The sequence below is a fragment of the Globicephala melas genome, chromosome 18 (assembly GCF_963455315.2).
Source record: "Globicephala melas chromosome 18, mGloMel1.2, whole genome shotgun sequence".
Classification (NCBI taxonomy): domain Eukaryota; kingdom Metazoa; phylum Chordata; class Mammalia; order Artiodactyla; family Delphinidae; genus Globicephala; species Globicephala melas.
Genome location: NC_083331.1, coordinates 75492736 through 75514968, shown reverse-complemented (window position 1 = coordinate 75514968; position 22233 = coordinate 75492736). Strand labels below are relative to the sequence as shown.

Below are 22233 nucleotides of genomic sequence, written 5' to 3'. Positions count from 1 at the left end.
CTCCGGTCTCCGCTTGCTTTTCTCTCTCAAATCTCCCTCGGCCCCGCTCTTATAAGGATACTTGTCACTGGGCTTAGCGCTCAACAGATAATCCAGGAAGACCTTCCTGTCTCAAGATCCTTGACTTAATTACATATGCAAAGGGCCTTTTCCCAAATAAAATCCCAGTCGTAGGTTCCAGGCATGAGCCCGAGGGCCTGTCTTTTGTGAGGGGCAGGCACCGTTCCATCCACGATGATACTTATGGGTTTGGAAACAGAAGGAGGCTAAAACACAGGCACATCACCTTAGGTAAGAGCAACACCACCAGGATGATTTGTATAAATCATCAAGGCCAGTCATACAATGGGACGCTTATCTGAGATCCCCAAAGAATTACTTCATGCCAAAAAAGAAATGATCATAATAAACAACGTTCAGACAAAGACCTTATGAGCAGACACCAAAGAAGGTCAAATGTGTGTCATATATTTTATAGCTATTAATCTTGACCTCTGTTTTCATGAATTTAACTTTTATTACTTCAGATTGCTTTACTATCTCTTAATCGATTTCCTTTGCTCGTGTTAAAATGTAGGAACTTCAGGGCTTCCCTGGTGGCGCAGTGGTTGAGAGTCCGCCTGCCGATGCAGGGGACACGGGTTCGTGCCCCGGTCCGGGGAGATCCCACATGCCGCGGAGCGGCTGGGCCCATGAGCCATGGCCACTGAGCCTGCGCGTCTGGAGCCTGTGCTCTGCGACGGGAGAGGCCACAACAGTGAGAGGCCTGCGTACCGCAGGAAAAAAAAAAATGTAGGAACTTCAAAATACTATTTCCTATTAGGGTTTAGGAATCACCTTCATGGAAATTCAACTTTCCTAAGAACCAACGTCTTTTGCCAAATCCTAATTCTTCTTTCCTTCAAGATTCTTAATTTTAAAAGCCAATAAAATTAGACACACTTCTGGATTTAATGCTTATCCATCATTTAAATCACTAAAAGAAGTTTAAGAGCAATTCCTAAAACAGGTAACCCCATATAAGGTTTAAAATTTGCTAAAACAAATAACAATGATAAAAAACACACAACTCACAGCTTCTTTAATTCAAATTCATGCTCATTAGTGAAACTCTGTTAATATTTCATGTACAGCCTCATCCCATTTACTTTAAAATATTTCTGTAATGGAGATTGGAAAATACACCACGCTCCTATGAGTAATGAAAAATTCAAATGTGTTTAGGGAAGATCGTCAGCTATAATTTAAATAATGTTGCTTAAACATTTCTAAAAGGACTTCTGAGCCTCTGCCCCAAATGAGATTCAGAAACATGGCAGGGTCTCGCAGTCAGAGCAGAACAGTCAGGTGTGTGGGTCTCTGGGGGCGGGAGGCTGGATGTCAATATCATCACCAGCAGTAATGATTGTTCTTCCTGTGAGATACGGCATGTTTTTACTAACAGAACTAGGTAAACCAGGCATGGAGGGGCAAGTGATGATAAGAACTCTCTAGAACATCCATCCGGACAAGAGGAGACTACGAACAAACCCACGAACCCCAAAGCCATTGAGGTCTCCTCTGGGATCAACTTGATCATCAAAGAGCTATTCAGGATGGCTCATCCTACTGTCCAAACTAGACCCTGCCTGGTGACTTTAAGCCAATGAGCTCTTTGCTACATTTCCTGATTTATAAAATGCAGAAAGTGCTGCTTTCCTTGAAAATGCAATAGCTCAAAATTTAAGTACACAAAGTTACGTCTGATGATTAGAATGGCATATGGTTTGACATATTGCCACAAATTACATAGGATCTAGACTTTACCATGTGAATGAGTCCTCAGGGAGTCCTTGGGCTAAGACTCTTCAGTACATCTCAGTGAAATGAAAGACTTTTATAAAACCGCAAAATTGACTCCAATTATGGAAAATCCTGCTTTAAAATATAAAGGTGCTTTTACAGGAAATGTCGCGATTCCACAGGGCTTTGGCTACGTGGCAACTAATCAACTGGCTTTCTCTGCTTTGCTTCATTGCTATCAGAACTCAGTGAAATGATTCCATTCACTCAAACTCTCCATTGTTTTTCCCCAGATTTTCTTAAAACCATTGACACTTTACTAGGTGCTTGTAGAATACTTTTTAAATGCAAACATACAATAATTAGTAAGCAAAATTTTATTCCAAAGCTTGGTACCATTCAGTTTAATGCAATTTTCACTTACTGAACATCTAGTATATCTTCAAGATACAAGACGAACAGACTTACAAAGCGGGTCAGGTATATACCGACTGAAGATAGCTTCCACGAAACTTACAGAAAAATAATTTTCCAAAATCATTAGTTATACCTTATTGTAATTTTTCAACTAAATCCTATGAATTCAATAAATTATTTTTTAAGTATCAAATAATTCATTTATTCATCAAATATGTATTGGTGCATTTTATGTGCCAGATACTCTCCCAGGCACTGGGGATTATCAAAGAATATAGAAACAGAGATACTTGCATAATAAAATGTCCATCAAGAGATGAATGGCTAAAGAAGATACGGTACATATACACAATGGAATATCACTCAGCAATAAGAAAGAATGAAATAATGCCATTTGCAGCAACATGGATGGACCTAGAGATTATCAGACTAAGTGAAGTATGTCAGACAGAGAAAGACAAATATCATATGACATCACATATGTGGAATCTAAAAAAATGATACAAATGAACTTATTTACAAAACAGAAATAGACTCACGGACATAGAAAACAAACTTATGGTTACCAAAGAGGAAAGGGGCGGGGGATAAATTAGGAGATTGGGATTAGCAGATTCACACTACTATATATAAAATAAACAACAAGGACCTACTGTACAGCACCAGGAACTATACTCAATATCTTAGAATAACTACACTCAATATCTTAGAATAACCTATAATTCTGAAAAAATATATATATATATTTATGTGTAACTGAATCACTTTGCTGTACACTTGAAACTAACACAACATTGTAAATTAACTGTACCTCAATAAAAAGAATTCTGACACAAAAGCTTTCGAATTGAAAAGTATTCTAACATTTGAATTGAAAAGTAAAATAACATGTTATTTTATTATGCAAGTATCTTTGTTTCTATATTCTTTAGTAAATTCTTAATATAAAGAAAATATAGATTAAAAAATCTGCACATAAGACTAAAAGATTGCTACTGTTATAAAAAAAATGTAAAGGCTAAATCTCTCAACTCTAAAGGATAGTTGATAATTTCTGAGAATATCTATTATATAAAACCATCCACTGACTTCCGCCCACATCCACTAAGCCATCACATGGCACCGTCCCACCAGAACTTCTCACAAAGCTGTTCCTTGGCCTAAGGGTCCTGTCAAGGCTCACTTCCTGTTGACCCGGACGTCTCTTTTCTCTTCGTTTCTGTGATACTTTTCTTTCCTAACGACATCTTTCTCCCTCTTCTCCATGTGCAATTATACACATTTCCCAAACTATGACTAGGTTTCTAGAAACAGCCAGCCTCCCAGTGTCAAGTATTTTCAGCATCTCATGGGAATTTCCATTAAAAACCTCAAATTCCAAACATCTGAAGTGGAATATCTTTCCTTCCAAACAGCCTCCTTCTCCAGGATTTCCCTTCTTGGTTGGCCTAAAATAGCCTCCATCAGTCAACAGGGTGTGGCCCTCGGGGTCATCTCCAGCTGTGTCCCCTCCCTGGCTCCACACATTCAGTCACTCACTCTTCCCTGGGAATGCCACCACTCTGTCCTGCCGCTCTGGCTCAAACGCAGTCCTTGTTGGAGTGTTTCCATATCCCCCTTCCTTTCTTCCCAACCTACCTACATCATGTCCTCTGGTTTTGTCACTTCATCCCCCACCCTGTCTAAAAACATCCGATAAGTTAACACTGTCAAGAGGACAAAGTCCTGAGGTGTACATGCATATTTATTCATGATTTCACCACAAACAACCTTCCTAGACTTTTCTCCTACCAACCTCCATACACTTGACCAAACGTCTGGTACCATTTCCCAACTACGATGTGGTTGGAAATGGCGGAGTGTTAGGTGTAGCCTGGTCACTTCCTGTCCTGCAGATGTTGGAAAGTGCGAATATTACTTCTCCCAGACTCCCTTGCAGCTAGGGTTCGCTCGTTCTGCAGCTTCCACTTGTCTGAACTACTGCCTGAGATTTAGAAAGTTGAAGTGGCGGAGGCTGCATTTCTGCTGTGTCTGTGTTTTACCTGGTGAGCACGTCCAGGAGATGTTGGTTTTCTCCAGCACTGAAGGCTCCAGGCTCAGCCACTGACTCTTCCTTGTTGAGTGCCGGGGAATGGGCCTCTTACTGGTTTAGGTGACAGCAGTTACTGGGAGTCAGTACCTGTAGCAGCAGTTTCTCAATCAGGCTTCAGGCTTCCTGATCAAAGACGTGGCCCTAACTACCGAGGGAGCCCTGTCCTGTGGGGTGGTTTTAAGGTCATTTCTGCAAGTTCAACTTAGAGTCCCCCCAACAGTGATTTTCTGCTTGAACAGCTACACGGGATTCTGTCCTTTGCAACCGAATCCAGATAGACGCACGGTCCATTCATTTTCACAAGCCCTTGTCTTTACTGGGGTGTTCCTGCCTCGCAGTTTCAGGCAGCTCAGCATCCCCTTAAACGCCAAGGTCACGTTTTACCTCCTCTTGAAAACATTTCTACACTCTTTTTTGGAGCCAAATAAATTCTTTCTTCTTTGTGGTAACAGAGAATTTTGTTAACATGACTAATATTACTATGAGCAAATTATAGCGGAAGTATTTGTTAACTTTCCTTTTCCTTACTTGACTGTGACACGTTTGAGGGCAAGAGACACGGTTTATTCATCTTTGATTCTCTAGTGCTCTAGGTTTGGCATATAGTAGAGTCTCAGTAAACACTGGCTGAAGTGAACTGAAATACACGGAGAGTGAGAGAGTGACTAGGGATTTCACCCCCTAATAACGGTATTTGTGCTACATCCCAAACAGGGAGGAAAGTCTGGCGGCTACAGATTCAAAAGTGGAAGAATTAACTAGAGATGGAAGCTGGATTGGAGATTAAGTGGGATGTGGATGTGAGCATTAAAAGATGGATAAAATTTGACCTCGTGAAGAAGACAGGGAGGATATTTCCAGCTTGAGTGGGAAGAGGCGTCACGCGTGGGGGGCGGGATCCGCAGGAAAACAGGGAGTGCATGGGAAAAAAGAACCTGAACAGGGGTTTTGCAGAGGAGAGTTGAGGCAGGTAAGCCTTGGAAGAAGTGACAGGGACCAGCTCGGAGAAGCCCAATAGGAGGCTGGCCTCAGGACTGTGACATGTTTTAGGCAGATAAGAGTCGGTCCTTGAAGGATTTGAAGAAGGAAGCATGTTTTACAAAGCCGGTTAGGCAATGGAGAGGGATCGGAGAGTTGCTTTCTTCCTTAGGTTTAGGAAAAGTAATTTAATACTAACAACTATATTGAGGGTAAGTAAACTCAGATGTCCAATGTTTCTTTCGATTTTGAAAATATCCCAAATTTCACAGAAGAGCTCTTGTATTAAATCCAGGTCTCTTTTGCTCGTATTAACTTATAAATATGGAAACATCATGAGAAGAATCATACCACGTGCTTCATCACCCACATTCTGAAATGCTAAGTCCTTATCAGGCTTAGGAAAGAAACATTTTGTGGGTTGTTCACCCAGTTTCAATGATCAAAACTCTAAAATAGCAAAACCTTTAAGGCTTGTTCTTAAGACCTTTGGCCCATTAGCGCGTACCATAAATTGCTCCGTTCTCTGAACTCACCCGTCCTGCGTAGTGCATAACGGTGAAAGCTGTGCCTTGGTCTTTGAGGGCGAGGTTCCCATTCCCATCCTTCATGGGGGAGTAAACTGCATTTGTGTTTGAGGATTCTAGAAGACTGTGTAGCTTTTTGGGAAGACTTGGTTCCATTGACCAAATCATTTGACTTTCTTCATCCAATAAAGAGAGAAATCCAGAAGGCTTCTGAAAGTTAAGAAGAGGAGTTTTTTCCTTCTATTACTCAATTTGTTATCTTTGTTATTGCTCATGCATACCATTTACATCCTCATCACGTTCATACAAGCACTGAGAAAATAAATTAGTCTTTATTGTCAATACATGTCTATTTTTGTTCATTGCTGTATCCGCCCCACCTAGCCAACCTCTGATGTCGTGTTGGTTCTCAGTAGTATTTATTGATTAGAGGAATTGAAAATAAATAAGTGTCGTTTAAGGTCATTAAAACACTGGCGTTGTTAAAATATATATTCTCACCTTAATAAAATTTCCAACTACAGAAAAGTTGTATGTTTTCTTTCTGGTATATAGACCTACCTATTTATAGGTAAAAATGCAAGTTTCACCCTATACTTGGTATGTCTTTTCATTTCATTTTGGGGGGTATCAAAGAGGAGTGGCAGCAGAAATATCCACTGACATTTCCAGTTCATACTGACGAGGTCCCACTATTGAAATAACCATTCCAACGATGAGACCCCAAGGATGATAACCAAAGAGACAGAAATAACTTCATTCTGCTGGCCACGGTTTAGCAGTCAAGGACATAGCAGCAAGTGAGAAGTGGGGTAGTGGGTACCCAAGGCTTCCCATATACAGGTAGGTATATATTACTGTCAACCCATCTTATAACCTTAAGGAGGTAAACTGTATACTATGTGTGTCATGATGAGGGAGGGCTTTCTGGAGGAAGAGAACTTCTTCTGTACTTAAAACAAGGAATGTTGACAAGTTGGTACCAGAAACAAGAACATTGCACATATTCGGAAAATGAATAAAGTAATTTGTAAATATACATTTATAAAAATAAAGGGTAGAAAATTATATACTATTCTCCTCAATAGCTAAATGGTATCAGTTTTAAACAATGTTCAAGTGTTTTAGAAATATTACTGGTGAATCTATATAAAGCCTTATATTAGTAGATAGAGACTGATGTTTGTGTGATAGAGTTTTGTTTTTATGATGGCGATATTGAGGCAAAGATTCTTGCTTTGTAAGGTAGAAACAATAAAGATAAGCATAAACACCTGCAGAAATACTAAGATGATATGTACGTATATATATATTTTTTTCTGCCAAGGTTTTCCATATTCAAACTTAGAAATGTGGAGACAAACAAGATTCTGCTGAGTTTGTTTTATGGTCTTGCTAGTCTTAGAGTTACTTTATAAAATATTATATTTGTACAATGGGTATTTATAACTATGCCAAGAGGAGAGTTTTAGCGACATAACTGCAGCTGAATATTTTTTATAACAAAATGATCTGATACCTGTTGTCTTTTTAATCAATTGGTAATCCTTCAAACGCCCTTTCAGAGAAAGGTCGTGTGCCCCTCAATCAACACTGAAAGATTATAAGTAAATTAGAAATTGCTGAGTCTCCCATAAAGATATCCTCAAAATAAGGCCCCGTAAAAGAAAGTTCTTTCTCTCCAGTATCTTTAAATGCATGCATCCTGTAAAGTATCTAATTATATTATGTGAATACCTGGAAAAAAAAATCCAAAACTCCAGTCTGGTTACCAAGAGAATAGGCCGTTTCCATGGTGACTCCCTCTTGTACACATTCTGTTTGCTCCTGTAGGAAAAGCACTTCATTGATATAGTGGTGCATCTTCTCATTGGTCATGTTGACACAGAGCTATTGTGGGGAAAGAGGAAACAATTCACAAGATGATTCGGCATGCAGATCCATGGTTCCAGGAAACATCTCAGACCAGTGAAATGTTGACTCAAGAACGGTCAGCACAGTTAGTGTATCTATAGATGCCGCACTACAGTCGTCCCGAGAAGCCAAAGTAAAGAGCTTCACTTGATTCTGTTGACTTCATACGGTCTGATTACGCAATTGAAGATGAGCACGTTAAAAACAACAAGAAGTATAATTACAGCATTAACTTACAAATTTGGGGTCTAAAATATATTTGAGTATTTAAAAAATATTTCCAAAAGGAATATATATTGGGGCTCTTGTCAGCAAAGATTATATATATATTTCTTTATCCATTCATCTCTTGATGGACACTTAAGTTGCTTCCATATTTCCATATCTTGGCAATTGTAAACAAAGCTACTATGAACACTGGGATGCAGGTATCTTTCCGAATTAGTGTTTTTGTTTTCTTCAGGTATATACCCAGGAGTGCAATTGCAGGGTCACATGGTAGCTCTATTTTTAGTTTTTTGAGAAATCCATGGTAGCGGCACCAATTTACATTCCCACCCACAGTGTGGGAGGGCTCCCTTCTCTCCACACCCCACCAACACTTGTTAACAAATGTGTTATTTCTTACAGTTTTAATTTAACTTAAAAATATCTTAAGATATTAGAAAATAAAATAAAATAACACAAATCTACCCAAGATGAAGTCTTGCTTTCCCCCTGGGCTATTCTCCTATATTCTTTTTTTTTTTTTTTTTTTTTTTTTAGAGGATCCCACTGGTCAAATCTGGGGAATTTTTTTTTTTAACATCTTTATTGGGGTATAATTGCTCTACAATGGCGTGTTAGTTTCTGCTTTTCAACAAAGTGAATCAGTCATACACAAACATATGTTCCCATATGTCTTCCCTGTTGCGTCACCCTCCCCATCCCACCCCCCCAGGCTGTCACAAAGCACCGAGCCAATATCCCTGTGCCATGCGGCTGCTTCCCACTAGCTATCTACCTTACTGCGTTTGTTAGTGTGTATATGCCCATGACTCTCTCTCGCTATTCTCCTATATTCTGCTTTTTTTTTTTTTAATAACAAAAATCTCCAAAGAGTTATCTTTTCTTCTCTCAAATTCCTGTCCTCCCCACTATTCAAACCCCGCCAGTACATTTTTGCCTTCACTGCTCCAGCAAAATGGCTTTTCTAGAAGTCACCAGTGATATATGCATTTCTAAATCCAGCGTTCAACCCTCCGTGTTCATTTTCCTTGACCTCCCAGTGAAATCTACAGCCGATTCCTCTACTTCCCTGGGGCACTGCCTCCGCTGTCTTCCAGGACATCCACTCTCTTGGTTCCTACCTCACTGGCCACCCCTTGTCCATCTCCTTCTCTGACTCCATCCTGGAGTGGTCCAGCACTCCGCCCAGGGCCTCCTGTCGCCCATCTCTACACCTACTACCTTTGTGAGCTCAGGAAGTTTCACAGACCATCCTGTTCCCCCATCTGCATTATGTTATACTAGGTAGAATCCAAAGTCACTTAGAAATATTTAGAATTCTGTAACTCACTGAAAATAATTAAATATGAATAATTTATATAAATCGAAGTTACCGATAAAGTGTTTGTAAATGGAAATCAGATCTCATTTGCAAAGGGAACAATATTTAGGATTATGTTTAATGTGAAATGGGATGTATTTATACAAAGTAAATGCCAAAGTTATTGTAAATCGCACAAGACTGGAACAGTCAACCGAAAAAAGAGAGACCGCCCTGGGTTCCTCTTGTCCCCATGCCCAAATTCTTCCCCAGGTCTGGTATCATCACCACACCTGCTAAGTAGGACTCCTCTCAGACATTCCTGTCCCTCTGCTGGGAGTTCATGGCTTCTCTCCTGGACACATAAGAGCAGCCCTTATGTGGTGGTCTAGGCATGCCCATAAAGGTGTGGCAATTAATAAATTAAGAATAACACATGCATAGTTTTCCACTTTCTCACTGACCTAGCTATTTGGGAGGATGGGCATTCACGAGATTCTAGGGACACAAAGAAATCTTAGAGGGAAATTTTTTCAGAGAAGAAAAGAAGCAACATATTGGAGTGCAGGGCATGGGTCAGCACACAGAGGGAGTTCGTCCTGAGGCTGGAATGGTTTGCTGAGAAGTTCTATTCTTTAGTTCTTGCCGGGACCAGAATTTTTTGAGTAAGTAGAGGCAGCTCAAACATCTTCAGAAACAGGGTGATTGGAGAATAACAGGATTGCAGACGCGGGACTACCCTGATGGAAGAAGAAGCTGGAGACCTGAAAATGTAGAGGCTCTTATGACCTAATCTAGTCACGTTATTTGGATGATGAACATACATCGATATTTCACTATTAATATAGTAAGTGGAGAGTATAGTAGAAATATACCAAATACGATATTTAAATAACATATTTAAATGAGATCTAAATACCATATATTGACACACGAAGAAAAACCAAAATAATTCTTAGCTCCAGGTCAAAAATGATGGCCCAGGGCGACTGCCCTTGTTTCCAATATTTTTTCTTGTTTCTCTGTTTCATAGTAAAAGATGGTTTCTGTAAATTTGGTGATCAGCGAATGTCTGTAGACTGAATAAGTTTCCCTACTGCATTCTATTACAAAATAAGATATTCTGTTTAAGAAAATTAACAAGAAAGAGGGAAACTTGTTATCTGTATCTCCCATTCCCAATTAAATAGCTTGACATAAAACAACCAAAAAAAATGTGTCTGTCCGAATGTCCCCTTGATTGTGCCAGCCCTGGCCAGTGCCTGTCTGCAGCAGGTGGACTGCAGTCTGAGGACCCAGGGAGCTGGGTGTCCAGGGGCCTGGAGGGACCGGTGGTCCCTGGGACCTGGTTCCAGCTATTTATTTAGCAGGTAGGGGAAGGGGAGGGCCCCAGGGGACTTGTGCTTTCCGGTGACTCCTTGCCCCTGCCCTGTCGGGCTTCATTCTTGTATATAATTAACTAAACCCTCCTTTTTTAAACCTGAAAAAAAAGTTAAAAATAAAATAACTATGCCACATTGCTGCTGTCTTGGAAGCTATGTTAAAACCTGAAGACCTTGAGTGAATTTGTTCAAACTTGCAAAATCCCCCTTTTTTTTGCATCGTCTCTTCCTCTACCACTCCATCCACGATCTCTGAAATTTTTTTTAATTTTCTTCCTTCTATCTGATTTGGCCAGTGGCTAACCAGAGCTTTCCCCCTCTGCTCCCTGACAACTAGATTTCATGAGATATATGCAAAGCTGAAAGTTCTTTAAATTTAAAACTAAATGTTTCCTAAATAAACTCACACTTTTGTGGATCAATTCCCTGAATATAAAAATATTAAAAATATAGTCACTTCATTTGAGAACATACCATATAGGACATTTAACTTTAAATGCTTGATTGTTAAGGCAAAAAGAGTTTGAATACAGATACAGACCCATAAATTCTGCACATGAGAGCTGGCAAAGGAAGGGCTGGAATTCAGTAATTAAATATCATCTGAAACATATTTCCTTCCTTATACCTGATACAATCTAGCACATTCATCCCCTTAAATTGTCCCATCAAAACTGACTGATATCACATGAAAGGATGCTCAACATCACTAATCATTAGAGAAATGCAAATCAAAACTACAATGAGGTATCACCTCACACCGGTCAGAATGGCCATCATCAAAAAAACCTACAAACAATAAATGCTGGAGAGGGTGTAGAGAAAAGGGAACCCTCTTGCACTGTTGGTGGAAATGTGAATTGATACAGCCACTATGGAGAACAGTATGGAGGTTCCTTAAAAAACTAAAAGTAGAACTACCATACGATCCAGCAATCCCACTACTGGGCAAATACCCTGAGAAAACCATAATTCAAAAAGACACATGTATCACAATGTTCACTGCAGCTCTATTTACAATAGCCAGGACATGGAAGCAACCTAAGTGTTCATCAACACATGAATGGATAAAGAAGATGTGGCACATACATAAAATGGAATATTACTCAGCCATAAAAGGACACGAAATTGAGTTATTTGTAGAGGGGTGGATGGACCTAGAGTCTGTCATACAGAGTGAAGTAACTCAGAAAGAGAAAAACAAATACCGTATGCTAACACATACACATGGAAACTAAAAAAAAAAAAAAGGTTCTGAAGAACCTAGGGGCAGGACAGGAATGAAGATGCAGACATAGAGAATGGACTTGAGGACATGGGGAGGGGGCAGGGTAAGCTGGGACGAAGTGAGAGAGTGGCATGGACTTATATACACTCCCAAATGTAAAATAGATAGCTAGTGGGAAGCAGCCACATAGCACAGGGAGATCAGCTCGGTGCTTTGTGTCCACCTAGAGGGGTGGGATAAGGAGGGTGGGAGGGAGACGCAAGAGGGAGGAGATATGGGGATATATGTATATGTATAGCTGATTCACTTTGTTATACAGCAGAAACTAACACAACACTGTAAAGCAATTATACTCCAATAAAGTTGTTAAAAAAAAAAAAAACTAAGTGATATCAGTAGATCAAGATCTATGTTAATCTTACTTATGGTGTATTAATCTCTAGGAATGATTCTGGAAAGACAAGTCATTTTCTATAACACTGTGTGGAATCTGTCCCTAGTAGTAGCCCACTGTGAAAGAATACATTTTCTTGTTGCTGTCACTTTAATCATAAATGAAAAACAGAAACTTCTGAAAATTGTTGTTAGGGTAAAAATGAAAAATTTGTTTAAATATTCTATTTGCTTAAAAATTAATATTTTGAGGTGCTCCTCCCATCTAATAATGTGATAAACTCCTTTAGTCCTGAGATAATTTCTTTACCAAAGATTAAGAAATGCTATAAAGAAATTTCTTCAATTTGGAGTGAAATATTTACAGTAAATGTACAGAAAATAAATGACTCCATTATGAAATGAAACCACTGGAAAAGATTCTCTTTGATTAGATGATACACACAATTGTAATTTTTCAAACTTTTTGACATTAAAATATGCACTGAATCATTTAAAACAACACAAATAGATCTTACATCTCAGCGGTTTGATTTAAAAGTAGTTATGGAAAGTGTGGCTAAATGTTATATATTTTGGGAAATAGGTTACTCAAGAAATAAACGGAGAAGCCATGAAAATAACATGATGTCTGTTACTGCAGGAAAAAATAAAAACGTCTGATAAAGGATTCTGAAATAAGACCACCAATGGCTGATTCTCTACTGTAGAAGAAATATCCAAATTATATGACACTTATCTTTCCCCTCATTTTGAGATGCTCTGATTGAAAATACCTAGGTGGATGTGGATGTCTCAAACACATTAAATATAATAATTATTATAAAATTATTACAAATATAATAATTATAAAATATATAATTTTATATTATTATAAAATATATAAAATATTATAAAATCTATAAAAATATTATAAATATAATTATTATAAAATATATAAATTATATAATATATGATTTATATAATATATAATTATATATTTATATATAATTAAAATATATAAATTATATTGTAAAATATAATTCTCTTATCATTTTGCATTCAGGATAGAGCTCAGCTCTGCAGTTACAAAAATTATTTTTGATGACAACTGACTAAATCTTCTTGCTTCTGACTTTATATCTGACCATCTCTGTATATAAACCTGGCTGTAGTGTTTCAGCTGACTCAAGCATTTTTATAATAAAAACTGGACATTTTAATTGGTTTTGTTCCCTAATATTTTACTGAACTGAATATTGGCTTCACTGAATTGATCCACTGTTTTAGTAAGAATGGTGATGTCAAGTGTGAATGATGATAAAGCCGCAGTCACGAGAAAGAGCTGGAAAAGGCCTTCTAGTCTTTTTTTTTTCCTACTTTTTTTTTTCCCCAGGAAGGAAAGTCTACAGCAGAGTACCAAATTTTGCATAACAAAAAAATGATTTGGCCTGTGCTTCTGAACAGAGCAACTCAGTTGAATGCTTTCCTGGTCAAAATGATTCATAAAACATATAGCTTCCCTCCTGAGTTTTACGTTTTAAGTAAAGCTTTATTTTTAAGCTGCAGTGTCCGGTGGGGCTTGGTGACATGGGCTGATCCTTACAATATATCTGAACCTTTAATTGTACATTGTGTTCTTTGTATTCTGGGGAGAAATAAGAAGTCATTTATTAAAATCCCAAGGAAAAATCCAGCTAGATGTGTACAGCTGAGCAGCCTGTGGAGTGATTTTTGACTCGTAGCTTTTTGGACAGGGGTGCTTCCTGAAACTGAAGGTGGACCTGCATTTCTAAGAGAGGCGAGCAAAGCTGGGTGTTAGAGGAAATCACGGGGAACGCGTGGAGTTTGAAGTAGGCTGTTTTTCAAACTCACTTTGAAGCAAGGCGTACATTAAACTTTTTTACTAAAACAGTTTGCTTTTCCCTGCTCTAAACTGTTCAGAGCACTCACTGTTTGAACAAAAGTTAAAATATAAAAGAAGTGCTAATAGCACGAACTTCAGAACTACCAGGAAAGGTGGCTAAGGGGACGAATGCAGGCATATCGCCCTGTGGCAGCCACCTTGCTGGCAAGTGGAAAAATACATCCCGCCAAGCAACTGGTGGCCAAAATCAGGACAAAAACTTGCACGTTCTTGGTTTATTTTCACTGAGCTGTCTGTGTTGTGTGTGCATAGGCGGGTGTGTTTAAACACCATCAGAGAAAGATAGAATGAAAGGTTTGTAAGGCAAATTAGTTTATGTATCTGGAAGCATGAATCTCCATCAGTAATTGAGTATATCACTGACTTCAATGCAACACGATCATTCTTTTTACTTTTTAACTCTATCCATCGGAATTATGTTGGGATTTCATTAAATTCCCACGGATTCCTCAGAGGAGACTTGAATGTGGGTAAAAGGTAGGTATTCATAAAGGATAATGAACAGTTATTAAGAGCTGTTTAATTAGCATGCGCCTTCTCTGATTCAAATACATGCTTTGTACATTAGGTGCCATTGCTGAGTGGTTTAATAATAAAAATCACGCACCCTTTGAAAACACTCTTTAGTAACAGACTATCATTGCTTATCCAGATGGCCTATCATTTGTATTAATGACAAAATTAATTTCTTGAGTAAATTTTCACCAACTGTTCTCCCTTTATTTTCATTACTCAGTGAAATTTATCTGAAGCAAAAATATAATAAAGCATGATGTATGCCTCACAGAATTAAAGTGGAAATTAATTGAAGCTCATTCCAGTTGAAGACAGAGCTCCAGGCGTTAGACAGGGATTCGAAATCCTACTGAACACTAGAATTCACCAGGAGCTTTTAAAAAAGGCTGATGTCTGGGCCTGACCCCAAACCAATTAAATCAGAGTAGGGCCCAGGCACTGATAGATTTTGAAAGCTTCCCAGGTGATTCTCACATGGAGACATGATTGAACACAGGGAGATAGATGATGGCATACACAATCCATTACCTGGTTTCCTCATCCGTTTATATATACATACACACACACACATGCATATATGCACATGATGCATATATCATACAGTTACACATTAAAGGACGTTTGTTCCTGTCCCAAATGTCCTTCAGATATCTGGCCGTAAGACCTTTGGTCCATGCCAAAAGGTCCTTGACATTTGGTCCTGTCCAAGAGCTTTTGGCATAGACTAAATATATTCAAGGACATTTTGGACGGGACCAAATGTCAAGGACCTTTTCATGTGAACTAAATGTCCTATGGAGGTTTTGGACGAGACCAAATGTCTGCTAACCCATGTTTATCTGATGCGGCAGGAATGAGGTCAGGCTTCAGATATTCGGTAGTTCTCAGATACGTTCAGCAGAACATTAACTGCATGAGACGTCAATTACTATCGTCTAAAAAACAACACAAGAGAAGCCTGTTAAACACTAGGCCAAGCCAACAGTATTCTCTGCAGGGGCCCTTTCTGGGGCCTTCATTGTGTCAAGTGTACTCTGCATCTCCAACTTACTCTTTTGAAGAACGCTTCTTTGGGTTTCGAGACTACTGTATATAGTTTCCCCAACCAATCAGTCATTCCTGATTTCAGCAGGGGTAGGGGTGATGAGGGAGGAGTATGTCTCCGATCTGTTTCAGCCTTAAACTTCTATAGTGTATTTTGCCTTCTTTGAAATTCCTATTATTGTAGAGCCTTTCTTCTCTCCATCCCTGTGTGGGAAAGGACATGTTCCCTTTCTCCCGGCACCGTCTACCTTGACTCGACACGGATAAAGACCCTGATGTTATTCCATAAATACAGGAGCCTGATGCCTGGGGAACGCGGCGTGGAAGGGCTGCTCCCTTGCTGGAGTCCTGTGTCAGGAGCCTCATCCCCAGATCCCGGGCCCAGGGCACTGTGGGGACCTGCTTCTGCTCTTGCTTGTTTTTTGGTTTTCCAAAACCAAACTACCTTCCACCCCTTTTTGGTATTTTACTGTTCCTTAAAGGAACCAAACACCCTTTCCTCCCCTGGTTTCTCTTTGAGGTTTTTCAAATCAAACTCTGTGCAATAGGTTTTAAGCTCACAGAGGCTACTTCACAGGAATAAAGACGCTGGTTTTACACAGATTAAAAAAAAACACTTTCTCTCTCTCCAGCATCTCTTTTAGGGATTCTATTACTCAGTGCAACATAGATTCATAAAATAAATCCAATATTCTAATGCGTGTAACTCATGCCTATCATCTCCTTTAACATAAAAACCACCACTGTTCAGGGATTTGAGGGATTGACTGAAGGGGTCAGCCAACAATAAACCTATTGGCTAATTTTCTTGCCATTTTCTACGTAACAATCTGCTAACGTCAGATTGAAAACTACAAATGCTACTGAAATCATTGTCTTTTTCAAAGAGCTGTCATTATCCAGGATTAAATGCAAAGCCTCGAGATACTGAAAAAAAGCACAGACTGCAGAGCCCTGGTCCTGAGGTGTCAAAGGAAGAAAGAAAATGGCACAAAGAGCACTGATTTGGGACCAGATGGAGTTGCATCTGAATTCGCACGTGGCCCCGCAAAGGCTTCTGGGACGTCCCTTAGCTTTTTGAGAAGGTTGCCGCAGGAGCTAGTGATCATACAAGAAAAGCATCTGACTCATAGCAGGGGCTCTAGAAATTGTAGCCACTGGTGATTATTAGCAGAAAACTAAATGGAACCATATTCGTAGTCAGCACATTGGGGACTTTGCACCTGCACAGCCACTGCTGGAAAGCTGAGCTTCTTCCTGGTTAGTTGTCATTAAAAGAACTCGATTCACTCTTCTCTAAAGTGACCTGATATACATTTTCAAATCCATATATTCTCCTTATTACATTCTGTAACACCTCGTTTTAACCACCCTGGTGCAGGCAGGCCTCAGAGATAGTTCGGGTTTGGTTCCAGACCATGACAACAACAGGAATATGGTAATAAAGCGAGTCACATGCATTTTTTGGTTTTCCAGCGCATATAAACGTTATGTTTACACTATACTATAGTCTATTAAGTGTGCAATAGCATTATGTGTGAAACAATGTATATACCTTAATTAAAAAAATACATTATTGCGAAAAAAAAGTGCTAACCATCACCTGAGGCTTCAGCAAGTTGCATTAGTAACATCAAAGATCACTGATCACGGATCATAACAAATATAAAGTAATGAAAACATCTGAAATATTATGAGATTACCAAAACGTGACAGTAGACTTGCTCGATGAAAGGTTGCCCCCAAACTGTAATTTGTAAAAAATGCAGTGTCTGTGAAGCTCAATAAAGCAAAGTGCAATAAAAGGAGGTCAGCCTTCACTTTACAAGGAAGAAGATATACCTGCATTCTCTAACTTATTTATTCGGATTAAATAAATGCATTTGGTGAAAAACTCCACTATGGAAAAAAGAACAATATCACATAAAATTTATTCAAAGTTTATTGCTTCTATATTTAATAGAATAAATAATATTGTGTCTTCAGAGAAATACAAAAAATATACTTATGAATGGGAAGCAATTAAAGTTGAGAAAATTTACAATAGTAATAAATCTTTAAGTCTAACTTTCAAAGAACCTTTGAAGCTGGAAATAGTGCAGATCATTGGTTCTGGAACCAGATCTTGGTTCTACATGTCCTTCCCTGAGTTACTTAAATTATCTGAGCCTTGGTTTCTTTAGCTCTAAAATGGTGATATTGTTTAAGTTAAAAGCTTTCAAGAAAAAAAGTCATTAAATGTACAGTTTACATGGTCAAAATTGCTTTCTTCTACTTTATTTTTTATTTCCTCAAAACAAGTTTTCAGAAATTGTTAGCCTGAGGACCTCTAACCACACTATTTTTAAACACAGAATCCAATATTATTATAAGAAGTACATTAAAATAGCATCTCATTACTTAATTACTCTGTGTCGTTTTCTATAGAAACCTGAGTAGCACTACACTGGGGTTCTGCTATGTAAAAAAAAAAAAAAATTCCTTATTCATATTTTTCTTAAACTGTGTTATCAATAGCTTGGTGAGTTCCTGAAAAGATTTCAGAAAATTCAATATCAGAGAGCAGAAAATGTGTTAAGACAGAGTTAGATATTTAAGGTACGCATGATTTGAGAATCTGCATATTTAACAATAAAATATTTTTATATTTATAGATCAATTCATTGAGCAGTAAATAGATCATACTGATACCTAATAGCTATCACTATCAGAACATGAGCTACGATTAAATACTAAAATGAGGTATCACCTCGCACCAGTCAGAACGGCCATCTTAAAAAGTCTACAGATAATCAGTGCTGGAGATGGTGTGGGGAAAAGGGAACCCTCCTCCACCATTGGTGGGAATGTAAATTGGTGCAGTCACTATAGAGAACAGTATGGAGGGTCCTTAAAGAACTAAAAATAGAGTTGCCATATGCCACTCCTGGGCATATATCTGGAAGAGACAAGAACTCTAATTTGAAAAGATGCATGCACTTAATGTTCACTGCAGCACTATTTACAATAGCCAAGACATGGAAACAACCTAAATGTCCATTGACAGAAGAATGGATAAAGAAGATGTGATATATATATATATATGTATATATATATATATATATATATATATATATATATAATGGAATCCTACTCAGCCATAAAAAAGAATGAAATAATGCCATTTGCAGCAACATGGATGGACTTAGAGATTATCATACTAAGTGAAGTAAGTCAGACAGAGAAAGACAAATATTACGTGATGTCACTTACATGTGGAATCTAACAAAATAATACAAATGAACTTATTTACAAAACAGACATAGACTCACAGACATAGAAAACAAACTTACGGTTACCAAAAGGGATAGCAGGGTGAGGGAGGGATAAATTCGGAGTTTGGGATTAACAGATACACACTACTATATATAAACTAGGTAAATAATAAGGACCTGCTGTACAGCACAGGGAACTCTACTCAACATCTTGTATTATAATAACCTAAAATGGAAAAGAATCTGAAAAAGAATATATTATATATATATGTGTGTGTGTATATATATATATATATATATATCTGAATCACTTTGCTGTACACCTGAAATCAACACGACATTGTATAAATTAACTGTACTTCAATTAAAAAAAAATACATGGGACTTGCCATGCTAGGAATGAAAACAGCAGCCTCTTCCTCATTAAGGTTTTCCTAATCCTTCTCCCAAGATATCCAACTAGAATTGGTCCTTCTCATATTTGTACCCTACCTACCTCACCATAATGTCCGTACATTTCTTAGTGCCTAGTACAGGGTCTGGAACTTGGCACATATACAAAAACTACTTATTGAATGAATGAACCACAGAGTGCCCTGATGCAAATGAGCCAGAACAAATGCATCCTTCTAGGTACCGATAAAACACATTCTTACACAGAGCAGAGACCATAGCACTCTCAGTTTTCCTATCTGTAAAATGGAATTATCTACATCAACAGTACGTGGTATGAGTTCAACCGATGGTCGTTAATATGTTCTTTGATTTATCTTTGTATCATATCTAGGATAGTGATTTCACAGCTAAGGATTTTATGGGGTTTTTCTGAGGTTGAGGCTGACACACTATATAATCTTATTTCGTAGAACTTTAGAAGTCAAGGCATCTGGTTTTTTCCAAACCACTGAACACTTAGCCCAAGCTTGTCCTGTTCGCCAGGACTTTCCAGGAAATCTCACACTTTAGAAAAGAATTTGTAGGCAAGGAAATGTTTCAAAGCTTTTACTTTGAACAAACGTGTTCTCTTTCCAAATTCTCTGCAGTCTTATAGTAAATTGTTGATAGGCAATTTTACTAGATTCCATAGCTTCAAAAATTTCATTATATGTAGCTGCATGTTATGTGTCTAGTGGGAAACTGGGGGAAATTATTGAATATTAAATCATTAGTTTCCACTACTTTGTTCTTTATGCCTTTTGTGAAGAGCTGTAGTCTGCAGAACTTGGCGTTTTTTTTACAACTGTTGGGACAGAACATATTCTAGCATTTATTAAAATAATATTTATATAATCTCAAAGTTTTCTCATTTATTTTAAATAGCACAGGAATATACCTTATTTTTTTGTGCTTTGCTTTACTGTGCTTTGCAGCTACTGTGTGTTTTACAAATTGAAGGTCTGGAGTAACCCTGGGTCGAGCAAGCCCACCAGCGCCATTTTCCCAACAGCATTGATCACCTCCTGTCTCTGTATCACGTTCTGGTAATCCTTGCAATATTTCCAACTTTTATTATTATTATTATATCTGCTACGGTGATGTGTGATCAGTGATCTTTGATGTTTAGACTAAGACTTGCTGAAGGCTCAGAGGACGGTTAGCGTTTTTTAGCAATAAAGTCTTTATAATTAGGGGATGTGCATTTTTTTAGACGTAATGCTATTGCACACTTAATAGACTACAGTATAGTGTAAAAACATAATTTTCATATGCACTGGGAGACCAAAAAAAGGCACGTGACTAGCTTTATTGCCATATTCCCTTTATTGCTGTGGTCTGGAACCGAACCTGCGAATCTCTGAGGTGTACATGTATATTACGGATCATTCTAAACATATTCAACAGTGAAGAGAATAATGTACTAAACCTCATCTTTCATCAACCAGCTTCAACAATTATCAACAATTACCACCTCATGGCCAATTCTGCTTCACCCATTTCCATATTACCCTCAAAATTAAATTCATTTGAAGCAATTCTCAGACACTGTGTCATTTAATTGGCAAATATTTTAGTATAATTCTCGAAGCTACAAGGACTTTAAAAAATATATCCATAGTACCCTTATGTCACGTAATTTTTATCAAGGATAATTTTTTAATTTTGTCCAATATCCAGATTTCACATGACACTAATTAACTCATAATTTTTTATACTTAAGCAAATCAGGATCCACATAACGTCCGTACATTTATTTCACTGACTCATAAGTCTCCTAGATCTCTTTCAACCTACCAGGCACCTTGTTCTTTTACATTGTTATCCTTGCATTTTATATGTTGACGAGATCAGGTCATTTCTCCTGTACTGTTTCTCACAGTCTGGAGTTTTCAGAGTGAATTCTTGTGGTTTAGTTTATCATGTTTCTCTGTCCTCAGTTTCTGTTAATTAGTACTTACATCAATATCTTTCATTATATTCAGGTTTTCTACTTTCCTTCCTCCTTCTTTCCTCCCTCCCTCCCTTCCTTCCTTCTTTTCTTTCTTTCTTGGCAGGAACACTTGATATGCATCTGGTATACTGTCACCCTTCTTGTAATGTTAGCTGTGATTGGTACTCGTTGCATAGATTCATTACTTCTTAGGAGCTGTAGAACTGACTTGCTCTAATTCTGTCACTCATTCTTCATTTATTTGTAGTGAGACCGCATCAGGTTATATTTATAAATTAACTTAGGGAGAATCAGGATCTTTGTACTATCAAGCCTTTCTAGGAATGCAGCATATCTTTCCACGTTTAACTGTAATTACGCAAACTTCGGGAGTATTTTAGTCCTCATTTAGGCTATTTACTAATTTTTGACTATGTGAATGTTTTCTTCTTTTCCTCTATGTCTTCTGATAAACTAGTTTCAGAACATATAAAAGTCTTTTGCATGCTGATTTACAACTGGCTACTTTACCAAATTCTCACCTTGTGTGTACTCATGTTTCATTCTTTCTTTTCAGCTTTCTAAATATTAATAGTCTCTGGAACTAAAAGTATTTTTGCCTCTCCTTCCCACATTGTGCCTTGAATCGCTTTCACTTTTCTAACATCATTGGCACTGTGATGTGTAAGGGAACTTTTGTCTTGGTTATTTTCTTTCTGATTATCAAGCATCGTAAATGGAATTCCCTGGCTGTGTCAAGTTGAAGAGTTGATCAGAGAGGCTTTTCTTTTAGGGCATTCGGAGATATGTTCATAGCGCTAGATACATAATAAAGGAAATGAGAATTCATGAGATGTAAGCATCACATGGCAGAGAGGACCTGGTAATGATGTAATTACATAAC

At 38.0% G+C, this 22233-nt stretch overlaps 1 protein-coding gene across 4 annotated transcripts in view; it reads right to left on the bottom strand.

Moving 5' to 3' along the window:
- Positions 1-22233, bottom strand: part of MYO16 (myosin XVI) — a 530197-nt gene that overhangs the window by 146868 nt on the left and 361096 nt on the right. For all 4 annotated transcript variants that reach the window (XM_030856764.2, XM_060288080.1, XM_060288082.1 and 1 more), the window contains exons 22-23: positions 7534-7686; positions 5806-6006 (exon numbers count right to left, since the gene is read on the bottom strand). In XM_030856764.2, the coding sequence (XP_030712624.1) occupies positions 5806-6006; positions 7534-7686 (354 nt within the window). The remainder of the gene's footprint in view (positions 1-5805; positions 6007-7533; positions 7687-22233) is intronic.